Here is a 13,219-nt window from a genome sequence, read left to right as displayed (position 1 = left end):
ACTATATTATAAAATTAAATTTCAATACAGAAGAAATATCAAACCAGTAATAATCTTAGACATTGAACACCTATGTGAGTTACTGTAATCCACATGAAACAATGCTCTTTTTGGTTAACTATCCAGTTAAAGATCAAATGAGAGTTATTTACTCTAAAGCATACTGACTTCAAAAGTATTTTTTCATAATAGGTTAACATTATCAGATGTGGGGCAAACATTATAACACCATGACCCCTTTTACAAACACCAGAGAAAACACCTCCTATCAATCTTTTAATAAAGGAAACAGTGGAAGAAATCCATTTCATCACATAGGTTTATTCTAAAGTAAAAGCACATATACCAAGCCCCACTGCATCTCTTCGCACATACAGCAAGGGGTAAAGAACTCCAAATAGGAATAAAGATAGTCCTAGAACACTTGGGATAAATTAGAAAATCATGCTGAAAGACTTCACATTGTCAAATTTTTTTTTTTTTTTTTTTTTTTTTTTTGTGGTACACGGGCCTCTCACTGCTGTGCCCTCTCCCGCCACAGAGCACAGGCTCCGGACGTGCAGGCCCAGTGGCCATGGCTCACAGGCCCAGCTGCTCCGTGGCATGTGGGATCCTCCCGGACCGGGGCATGAACCCACGTCCCCTGCATCAGCAGGCGGACTCTCAACCACTGCGCCACCAGGGAAGCCCCCTACATTATCACATTTTTAAAAGCTTATAAAATTCACCATGTGCCGATAAGTGCAATAGCAAATCTATGAAAGCACTGGTATCTCTGGTCTATTTTTTAAGAAAGACGGTTGATAAAACAGTTATTAACAGGAAGAAATAGAATATGCCTATTTTTAAGATTTCAAAGAGCCCATATGGAGTAAGACATTATCTGGTAAAAATTATTCTCAGGACTCCAAGCTTAATCATTCTTAGTCATCCTATATAACTTAGAAAACAAATGGTCATGGACAGCCTTGCCTAACCTAACTCTTAAGTAGAGAGCTGTGTGGTGGTAAATGTAGGCAACTTACCACAATGTCTATCAAACTTCAAGATCAGCAACAACTGAATACATTTACACTAAGTGAAGTTTTTCCCAATTCCAGTTAATCAGCAGATACAGATTTTCTAACTCTATAGTCATCATTTAGGGATAAATAAAAAAACTAAGCACCAAGGGTACCAGGCTTCTATACTCTTTACCTCTAAAGAAATTATTAATGAATTACATCATTTATATAAGACCAATATGTGTTCTTTAAAACCATTTTTCGCCAATAATTTCTAACACATTAGTAAATTGGAAATGAAATGAAAATGTAAAAAACACAAATTAACAACATAAGAAACTACAAAAGACCTTAAAAAATAGCAAGCAAATTACAAGGGCATTTAAATTGTGATTTTTAAAACTAAAAGCTAATCTGAAAGCAGATAATGAGCTAATTTTTTATGTAAAATAACTGTACCTTTCCCAAATTCTTTCTCTAACAGGTTAAGAAGGAAAACATGGTGAATTACTTGAAGTTGGACATACAATTTCATTAAGATAATTGATAAAGAGTTCTATTCACCAAATTAAATTACAGTTCTATTCCCACAAAAGAATAAATAGGTGCTAAAATTTTAATATAATTTTTATTACATCACCTTCAGGGCCATAAATAACTCTTACTCAGAGAGCATACTGTAGCTTAATTAATACTTTATTCACACTCCCAAGTTCCTTTATTCTCTCTTCATTGAAATTAAAAACAAAAACAAAAAACAGAACAAAAACAAAAATACAGTGAGAAGTGGGGCTGGAGGTAGGATAGATGAATGGAAAGAAGCACCCCAGAGAAATGCAATGTCCAGTAGAGAAAACACATTCTACACCAGTTCCTGGTTTATCCTCTCTAGTGAGTTCTTCTACCTTCCTTCTAAGATAACCAATAATCAAACTTATTTTGAAAATGGTCTCCCAAATTGTTCATATGTGAGAACACTTCTGTAAGCTGTTGTTTTTACAGCACCAAAAGTAGACATGCTACTTCAATGATGAGTGAATGAGAAAGTAGCAACATTTTTTTTTCAACGGTCAAACTGTAATAAATTCAACAAAAGAAAACAGTGTAAGGGACCCTCCTCTCTGCGTTGATCCTGTGTCTTCATTTACCTCAGAGAAATATACAGCAGTAAAATGAGAGAATGAGCCATTACATGGCAAGTCTTTCTTCTCAGGCATCTGTGAACTCCCTTGGAGGGGATCTGATTAAATTTGTCAAAGGAGGAAAGGCTGCGTTTCCTTTTATGGAAGTTTCTCCATAAAAGTAGGACTCTTTCTACTCTTCAAAAAAAAGACAACATAATCACAAAGTCAATATACGCCCCTTTGTATATGAAAATCAACATTTTAGACGAATAAATATATCTTCTAAGGAAGGAGCCTCCCTCACTAAAGGCAGACACTAGTTGAAGGAAGAAAAAAAGAAATCATTGAACATGGCATACAAGGCCTCAACTTACCACATTTCCTCCCACATACCACGATGCCAATCACCTATGCTCCTCCAAGTGTAACTTTTCACTCATCTGCTATCAGAGTACCATGTCTAGACTGCTAAACAGTATAATGGATGCAACTAACTGTCAAGGAAGAAATTGTGACATATTTAAAGAAATTTTTGTTCTGAAAAAATTTTAATGACCTAAAATTTAGTGATAAAATTGAAAAGCTTACATTCCATGTAAGAACACCTAAAATTTCTGTTTTTAATTTTAACTTTAAAAGTAAGGAGCAACTAACTCCATTTTAAACTATTTTTCTTTACAGATAAAGTAAAAATACAAACTCTTTAATTTATTCTGAAAAACTGTAACATGCACTTAAGAGTTCATTCCTTCTTTTCAAAGGTCTTAAAAACAAAATCCAATGTGAACAGTACCTTTAAACACTTATAACAAATGTACACCATAAAGTGCCAATTACCTTATTTTTGACATGTAACTAAATTCTACTGCTGTACAACTTATATGACCATCAGTCATCTGCAAACGCAGCATTCTTGGGGCAGCCTGAGATTCTTCATTATCCTTTGGTGCAGCAACATTGCGAATTTTTTGAATTTGCAAAACACATGGACCTTCAAGCTGTCAAAAGACAAAGGAATAAATAGCACTTTTAGCCATAGCTTTGTTTTCACTTAAAATGTTTCTCTTTTCCTTACTTTATTATTTATAATGATAATTCAATTAAATAAGTTCAAAATTTAAACTGTTATATACATTAGTGTGGGGGTTTTTTTTCTTTTGTATTTAAAGATAAAACTTCAAAAAAGTCTCCTGAAGAATTTTTTTAATATAATTCTGAATTCATTTTCAGAAAATAACAGGAAAAAACTTCAGGGAAAAAGTTACTTTTCTGAATTAAAGGTATATTAAAAGATGTTTTCAGTCTTATGTGCTCTAAATTGTTCACATATACGCCCCGTTCCACCCATGTACATTAACAGACATTCTAGAATTAAAGAACTTGGTAATTTTTTAAGGGACATCAACTTTATAGTAGTAGTTGAAAGGAATGTTTTCTGCTCAAAAACATCAAGTTTAAAGTACACCTTCTTCTGGCATTAAAAAAAAAAAAAAAAAAAAAATCCAAAATTTAAACCATATAAAATCTAAGAAGTGTGAACTATACTTGACTTATTGTCACATTTCCTTTTTAAATGAGTTTAATGCTATGTTGTTATTCATTGGCAGTAAGGAGAATAAACATCCTATCTAGCCATATTTTAATCAAAGACAAAAAGAAAATTGATGGGCTAACTAGCTATTGAATATTAAGTTAAAAGTTTTTATATAATAAAACACTTATGGTATAACTGGGGAATGAGAGCAAAATCTGCTTACATGTCTGAAAAATAAATTTAACATAAAGTAACACTTTCTACATTATAAAATATTATATCCATTAAGTAGTATCATACTTACAAAGAAAAAAAAGCTTTTTGTTATAGCTTTTTAAGTAAAATCTTTCTGTATGCATTAGTTTAATTTATATTTTCAGCAAAGAGAAATGTGAAATAACATTTACACAATTTCTTGAGTAAGCATGTTCCCAGGTTGACAAATTTCCACTTCATATTTACCAGTATCTTTCCCGAAAAGCAGTAATTTTGTTATAAATTTAGCCCTAGAGAATATAATTAGAGAAAAGATACGAAACTTACATCTAATTTTCAAGTATGAAAAAAAATTCTAAGTTGAAATAAGTCTAAAACCTTTAACAAATGTAGATAAGCTACTAATTCAGGATAAACTTTTTCTTTTACTTTTGCTAATGCCATTAAAATAAAGACATTTAAATTAAACCAGAGGCATGTTAACGGTTCTTATAATGTTCATCATTCTCTATATTCTACTACTCCCAATATTTTTAGCCTAGACACTGACAAATATTTAGCCTTTGCTTTACTAACCACATATAACTATTTAAATTTACATTTAAATTAATTAAAACTGAGTGAAATTAAAAATTTAATTCTTCAGTCACACTGGTCACATTTTGAGTGTTCCATATCTGCACAACACATATACAGACTGTCCTACATCACTGCAAAAAGTTCTATTAGACAATCAGTGGTGATCTAGACTTATGTGTTCCACAATGATACTAGGGAGTGCACATCCGTTGAAGTGTGGGAGGAAAACAATTGTTTCTATTTAATTCTTAGTAAGAAAGAAATTAAATGTTCCTAATACTTCATAATCAGAGCAACAAAGACACTCTCATTCAGTCCATGTGACATACAGGTAACAAGGCATCTTTATAGAATTTGGGGAAATCTACATCTCAAGGGTGTTGACATGGCACCTTCACTGGTTTGTTTGCTTTCAATGTATTGTGACAAACTGACATTTATTTGTGTGCAGTTAAATGGATATACAGATATTACCTAGTTTTAACTATTAATGATCACAAAATGGACAAGTGGCTTTAAAAGATTCTGCCAAAGAAACACAAATTGAAGATAATGCCAACAACGCAATCACAGAGGGGGTAACAGGACCATTTTTGCTGATCTCCTACTGAGGGGGCTATGTTCTACTTTGGTGGGAATAGGACTGAGTTGACGCCCTGCATTCAATTTGTGCCTTTCCTGGAGTTTCTTTTCTGTTCCTCCCGGAGGAGAAGGCCCGAAAAAGGGCCATTCCAGGGCGCGGCGCTGGGCTTCCCACATTTGGGAGCGCCGCCTGAAGTTGGGCGCACAGCCTCCCGCCGCCCTGCCGTTGGGCTGGTGGAGGCCGCAGCACTGCTAGGGTTGCATCAGTCTTCCTGTTTGCACTATTTCTTTTTGTGACCATGGCCCCGTCTTAAGTATTTCCAATTGAGAAACGAAACCTCAGGAAACCGAAACTTAACTAGCCGCTCTCGCTTCTGTAATTACGCTTGCTGACCGCCCCCCCACCCCGCAACCGTCCAACCAATCAGACGGCGACTAGTGTTTTTGTTCAAAAATCAACCTGCAACCGTCCAACCAATCAGACGGCGACTAGTGTCTTTATTCAAAAGTCAACCTGCAACCGTCCAACCAATCAGACAGCGACTAGTGTCTTTATTCAAAAGTCAACCTGCAACCGTCCAACCAATCAGACAGCGACTAGTGTCTTTGTTCAAAAATCAACCAATCAGTACTCCCCACCCCTGGAAAGCCCCGCAGAACATCCCGAACTTGTTTGTACCTGTCTATAAAAGAGCTGTACTAAACTCCGCCAGGACCTCTTAGCGTCACCGGCAACGAGTGCGCGGAGGTCCAGGTTCGAACCTGCAATAAATGACCCTTGCCGTTTGGCTTTGACTCTCGACTCTGGTGGTCTTGTGGAGGGGCCTCGCGACCTTGGGCGTTTCACTACAACTGGTTGACCATGAGAACGAAAAGCTAGGAATGCTAGGGAGGAACACCTGGTCCCAGATCTTGATGTTTCCTAGCAAGCACCAAGTTTACTTATTTAACTACTCCAACTCCTGGCCTCTCCATCCCTTTTAGTGTATTAAATAGTGGTCCTGCCAAAAGACATATGTCTACCTGGAACCTGTAAACATAACCCTATTTGTGAAAAGGGACTTGGCATACCTAATTAAGATCAGTATCTAAAGATGAGATGATCCTGGATTAGGAGAAATACAATGATGAGCTTCTTTAGAAGAGAAGGGGAAATAAACACAAAGACACTGGGTATAAAGGCCATGGGAAGAAAAAAATGGGGGCAGAAATTGGAGTTACACATCTACAAGCCAAGGAACACCAAAGACTGCCCACAGCTACTGGAAGCTATGCGAGGGGTATGAAACAGACTCTCCTTCAGAGCCTCCGAAAGGAACCAACCCTGCTGACACCTTGATTTTAGACTTCTGTCCCACAGAACTGTGAAAGAATAAATTTCTGTTGTTTTATGCCACCAAGTTTGTGGGAATTTGTAACAAAAGCCTCAGGAAACTAACACACCCATTTATGAAATGACTTATCTGATCGAGAGGAATATACTGTATATTTTGGGCTCATCCTCACCCTTCCTTTCTTGGGATCTAGGTAGGGACCCTGAGGAGGAGGTACCTACTCAGCCTCTTCACTGGATTGGCACTGCAATAAATGAGTGTACAAATCTGTCAGGTTTGTGGTTCAATTAATGCATCCATTTGGCTCTCCCACCAAGCCATATCTTCCAAATTAATTTTTATCAGTAGTAAAGTTGATACTTTGGCCCACATCTGCCACTTCTTTCTTTCTCAATCGATTCAGAACCAAAGTAAAAAAGAAGGTACTATTTATTAGACTCTCCTTAGAAACTCCCAAATTACACACAGTCTTTTTATAATCAATTCTCAATTTGAATCAACAGGCCTTAAGACTAGTTCCACAATTCAGAAAGATTCTACAAGTAAAATTGCAGATATAATGATTTTTTTCATTATTACATTTACAATATTCAGTTTATTATCCTCTGTAGTCAAAAAATAAATAGGGAAGTACTGGATCTAAATAAAACACAAATAGCAGAATAAAATGTTAAGATCCTAAATCCTAACTTTAACCCTAAATCTAAAATCATCTAAAAGCATCCACAAAACTGAATGAGAATTAACTTCAAAATCCTTGTTCATCTAGTATCAAGAGCAACCCCAAAGTGAAAAAAGATATCATATTTAAATGAAAATAATAAAAATCAAGGATTAATTTTGCCCAAGATTTCTTTAATGTCTGACTTTCACCTTTACATGAGCAATAAGGAGCAAGTAAAAGAAATTATTGTAAAAATTTTAAATAGTTAAGAAAAAAGATCTCTAATTCTTTTTTTTTAACATCTTTATTGGAGTATAATTGCTTTACAATGGTGTGTTAGTTTCTGCTTTATAACAAAGTGAATCAGCTATACATATACATATGTTCCCATATCTCTTCCCTCTTGCATCTCCCTCCCTCCCAATCCCAGCCCTCTAGGTGGTCACAAACCACCGAGCTGAAGATCTCTAATTCTAATAAACAATATCAAGTATACACCAGAGATATTCTCTGGGGCCAGAAAAAGTCATCCAGGCTTCATTCCTTCCTTTCCCTAGGTAGATGGACCTCTCTATCATCTAAACTCCTAACTAGTCATATCAATTGACATGGAATGTCAGATTTAAATGACTGTATTAGTTTATTAATTTAATGATCATATTAAATAACATTCTTGTTTACAATCAGACTCTCCAAAGTTTGGATGACATGGAACCACTTATCTATAATCTGATCACACCTAGATAAACGGTTAAAACTGAGAATTTTTGAGGAATCAAGAAACTATCTAAATTTAGACATTCTATGATACTATGAAAAATCTGCCAGCCATTTCTTTTTATAATCTTATCAATTTCCTTGAAAAATAAATTTCTCACTCTATCTATACCTAACAACATAAGCATCACATTTTCCATCAACCCTAGAAATGGGGCCATATACTCAGAAGGAATCTATGAGTATGATTAAGTTCTGATAAATCTTCCATCATTATTGCAAAGTGGGTTAAAATTAAGAGAATAAAAAAGTTTCATTCTCCACAGTCCTTTTTAAGTACTTAAAATCATAATTTATTTCTTTACTCTGTTACTACTTCCAAAAGCATTTCCAGTGGCTTCAGCAGAGATTTTCTAGGGCTCATTTTTTCATCCACTCATATTTATATCAAGAGAAGTTTTTGCTGGACTATTCACATCTCTACCTGAGGATCCAAGCAACTGGGTAATGATTCAAGTAAGTTGCCTTGGAATATGAAATAGTGGTTCTGCCTACAGCTGCTTTAAACGCCTGAGGGATAAATTTTTATGACACCCTCTTTCTCATCTACTTCTTTGCTCTGTTGAAATAACTCAATATCATTTTAACAAAATTTGATATTAATAAACATGGGGGTGGGACAGGAAGAAATCAGAAAAAAAGTATCATTTGTCACACCCTGTACCATCCTAAGGATAGTATCAGACTCAAGAAAACTGGAACAAAAGAGAATTGTTTATTATAATGTTAGAAATTTCAGAACTTTCCCCATGTCACTCATGCAGGCATCTATGTCAAGCCTCAATTTGGAGGACATTTTCCTCCAGAGAAAATCTACGTTTGCTTCTGATCGAAACAACACTGCAATTGAGACCCTCAGCTTTCAGCTTATGGAAAAGTAGCAAAGTTAACCTTAGCCAGAATCTCAACTCACTGTCAGTTAGTAGCACCACACTAGCTCCATAATCCTTTCTATCAGCTTTCCTGATTCAGGTGCCCAAGATTTCCATGCAGAAAGATAAAGAAATATAAAATTACAAGAACATATGATACAAGGAAATAAGCTACAAAATCTCAGAATCATAAAAATATTAATGTTTAAAAAAAATTTAAGACTCTAAGGAGTTGAGAATTTGGAATTATCAAACACAGACTATAAAACAATAAGCCTAATCTAGAGAATTTATATAGAACTGTGAACCTAACAACAAGGGAAAAAATATTCCCCTTAAGCAAGCATGTGACATATAAATATATATCAAGCCATAATGTAAGTGTCTTCAAATATAGCTATCTTTCAGTCCAAATTCTCTGACCACAATCTAACTGAATTAGAAATCTGTAACAAAAAGAAAAAAAAAGATAATGTTCTATTATTAAAACAAAGAAGAAATCTTAATATAAACTGAAAAATATTTAGGACCGAATGATAATGAAAATACCATGTGTAAAACCTTTGGGATATAGTTAAAGCAATGGTAGAAGAAAAATTAGTAGCCTCGAGATGCTTATATTAGAAAACAAAGTAAATAAATGAGTCGAACTAACAAGTTGGGAAAAGAACAACAGAATGAGTTCAAACAAGGTACAAGAAAGAAGAAAATAAAGATTAATTAATGAAATAGCAAACTAAAAATACAGTAAAGAGGGTTAACAAAGTCTAGCATTGGTTCTTTGCAAAGACTGATGAAACTGATACTGAGCAAGACTGACCAGGAAGCAAAGAGTAATAATGCAAATAAACAATCTAAGGAGTAATAATAATAATAAAAACACAAACATACTTTCAGTAGCAATGAAAAAACAATAAGAGACCTATGCATACCAATCTAAATGTCCATCAACTAGAGAATGGAAAGGAAAAAGTAAAGTCCATACAATGGAATACTACTCAGCAATAAATAGTAACAGACTACTGATACATGCTACATCATGGATTCACCTCAAAAACATGACAGTAAGTGAAAGAAGCCAGATACAACAAAGTATATATTGTGTGATCCCATTCATGTGAAGTGTCAACAAAAGGCATATTTATAGAGAAAATGTAAAATAATACACAGATATATTATTAAGAATAATAAGTACAAGATAGCAAATTTAAGATTAGCATACAATTATTGGTTACCTTTTTATGTACCCCTAACAGAGAAAAAAACAGTATTTTTTTTAAAAAACACCATTTACAACAACAAAAATAGGAAGTTCCGAGCATAAAGCTTGCATATAGATACACAACCTATATACTTTCAATAAATTATAAAACTTCATGGACAAAACTAAATAAATGAAGAGATACATCCAAAGGTGTGCTGAAGCCAGCTCAGGCCAGTTCACAAGTGCCTGTTATGAGCACTTCTTCCCAATTCCGGCTTTGGTGATTTCATAGTATAACTTATAATCAGCCACTGCAGGAATTTTTATACTACAAATAGTGGCAACTACTACATATTAGGGCTTTATTTTTTCCTCTTCAGAGAGGCAGCTTACCAGCATTTCACTTGTAATTAGTTATCATAAAGATGTCAATTGTCTTTAAGCTGATATGCAGATTCAGTGCAATTTCATTCAAAACTCTGACCCATTTTATGAAACTTGATCATTTGATTCTAAAATGTATATCGGGGAAGGAGGTCATCAGGGACAGAATAGCCTGAGGAAGAATAATGTATGTTACAACCAAAAGATTAGAAAAATTTGATAATATCAAGTGCCACAAAAGACATGGATCAATGGGATCTCACATACACTACTGAAGGTAATACAAATTGGTACAACCACTTTGAAAAATAATTTGGCATTATCTGGTAAAGTTGAACACTGGCTTACTCTAGCATACAATAATTCAATTCCTGGTTATATTCCCTAAAGAAACTCTTACACATATGCATCAGAAAAAATATACAAGTTTGTTCCTAGACGTAGTAGTAGTGCATCTATTATTTAAAGAAAAAAAAGAAAGAAGAGAAAAAGAAACACATCTAAATATCCATCAACAGGAGAATGAATAAGTAAATTATGGTATATTTAGATAGCTTGATATTATATAAAAGTGAAAATGAATGAATATTAGGTATATACAACATGGACATATGTTACAGCCATCACACTGAATGATAAAAGCAAGCTACAGCAGACAATCTGTTAACATTTTGTAAAGCTTAAAAACTAAACAGTAGGACCTCCCTGGTGGCGTAGTGGTTAAGAATCCACCTACCAATGCAGGGGACATGGGTTCGAGCCCTAGTCCGGGAAGATCCCACATGCCACAGAGCAACTAGGCCCATGCGTCACGACTACTGAGTCTGCACTCTAGAGCCCGCGTGCCACAACTACTTAATCCCGTGTGCCTAGAGCCCGTGCTCCGCAACAAGAGCAGCCACTGCAATGAGAAGCCCACGCACCGCAAGTAAGAGTAGCCCCCGCTTGCCGCAACTACAGAAAAGCCCATTGCAGCAGCCAAGACCCAATGCAGCCAAAAATAAATAAATAAATTAATTAAATTAAAAAAAAAAAACCCTCTCTCTTAAAAACAATATATTATACAGAAATAACTACATATATAACTAAAATATTTCTTCCAAAAGTCAAGAAAAGCTAAAGTCAAAATTCACAACAATCATTTCTTGGTGTTTGGGAGAGGAAGAGGTAGGACAGAATGGCATTGTAATGTTCTAGTTCTTACATCAGGCTGAGGCTTCAGAGGTGCTCACTTCATTTTTAAGCTTCAAAAGAGATATGTTTGTATATATCCAATATTACATTAAAATTGCTCAAATAATTTACATAACATTTTGAAATTAAGACATTGGGTAGTTCACAGAAGTGTCAGGAGTATTAGAGAACTAAGTCTGTAGCCTTCACAGCAAGAATAACAGTGAAAATCAAACCACAGACTGGTTTAATGGCAGTAGTATGTTGATGAAACAGTTTGGGATAGGAAGGGTAGAGAAGAAGCCCTAATTTGTAGCATTTTCCAATTTCCATGGCTGATTTCAACTACTCACCTCTAGACAGGGAAGAGATGCTGACATTCGGCCTTCATCAGTTGGAACAAGCTAGATCCAGCACACTCAAGCATCTAGCTCTACACCTTGTACTATCAATTTCACTAGCCCTGGACACTGACCCCAGCACTGTTGGCAGCTATTACCCTAGAAACTCAATCCTGCTGTAGCTTCTGCCACTACCAGAGAGGATTCACCACAGTTCCTGCTTTTTTGTGTGACTAACCCGTGTCCTATGCAGCTATACCTGAACTAGTACAGCTGAGGTACATGTGCACGGCATAGGTGCAAAGGAGGCTGGGCAAAAAGTATCCGGCATTTTCTTTTCCACCACCAAGACTTTGAAAATGGGAAATTCCCCCAAACAAAGGAAGAGAATTCAGGTTCTAGGAAGTATAAATGTTAACTTACTTATCTTCCATGTATTATTATCAGGCAAGATTTTGTCAAGGTCTATTTTCTATAGTTTGTATAATAAAATACCTTTTGGGGGGTAGTTTTATTTTCTAAATATAAATAATACGTGTGTGTGTGTATGCATGTGTATACATATATAATCTTTATACACACACCAGATACACTCTCCCACTGTAAGATGTTAAATATTCCCCCAAATGGGGATTTACCTATTATTCCCTTATTGAGAATTACAAGTCTAAAAACTAACAGTCTAGCAAGAAAAGCAACCTCTCCACCTCATCTCACTAAGCTTAACAAGCTGAGATGGCTACCCCTCCCTTGTATGTACTTCTGACATAGCATTTGTTCCACTATACTGACATTGTTGGTTTCTTGATCTTATTAGGGTATATGCTTCAAGAAGGCAGGGGCTGTCCTGTTGATCTCTGCAGCCCCTGCACTTAGCACATATATACATTCAAAAATTGCTTGATAAAAAAGTTACCTTGTGTTTTTACTATAATTTATTTAGCACTTACTAGATACACCAGAAAATGTGGCAGGATTTTTACATGTTATTTTTTTAATAAATTTATTTACTTATTTATTTTATTTTTGGCTGTATTTGTTGCTACGCATGGGCTTTCTCTAGTTGCGGAGAGCGGGGGCTACTCTTCGTTGTGGTGCATGGGCTTCTCACTGCAGTGGCTTCTCGTTGCAGAGCATGGGCTCTAGGCGCACGGTTTCAGTAGTTGTGGCTCACAGACTCTAGAGCACAGGCTCAGCAGTTGTGGTGCAGATTTAGTTGCTCCACGGCATGTGGGATCTTCCCAGACCAGGGCTCGAACCCATGTCCCCTGCATTGACAGGCGGATTCTCAACCACTGCGCCACCAGGGAAGTTCTACATAAGTTATTTAATTTACCTCCAGAACTAAAAAGTATATTAGGATCATTTGTGTGTCTTAAATGAGAAAATTGAGAGCAGAGGATAAAGTATTTTGACAGAGGTTACCCAGCC

The 13,219-nt window shown here is 35.5% G+C and overlaps 1 protein-coding gene across 1 annotated transcript in view; it reads right to left on the bottom strand.

Moving 5' to 3' along the window:
- Positions 1-13,219, bottom strand: part of TDRD3 (tudor domain containing 3) — a 203,135-nt gene that overhangs the window by 88,802 nt on the left and 101,114 nt on the right. Inside the window, exon 4 of the mRNA XM_030830358.3 lies at positions 2,966-3,126. Within this exon, the coding sequence (XP_030686218.1) occupies positions 2,966-3,126 (161 nt within the window). The remainder of the gene's footprint in view (positions 1-2,965; positions 3,127-13,219) is intronic.

This window comes from Globicephala melas, chromosome 18 (assembly GCF_963455315.2).
Source record: "Globicephala melas chromosome 18, mGloMel1.2, whole genome shotgun sequence".
Lineage (NCBI taxonomy): Eukaryota > Metazoa > Chordata > Mammalia > Artiodactyla > Delphinidae > Globicephala > Globicephala melas.
This window is presented reverse-complemented; position numbering and strand designations above follow the sequence as displayed.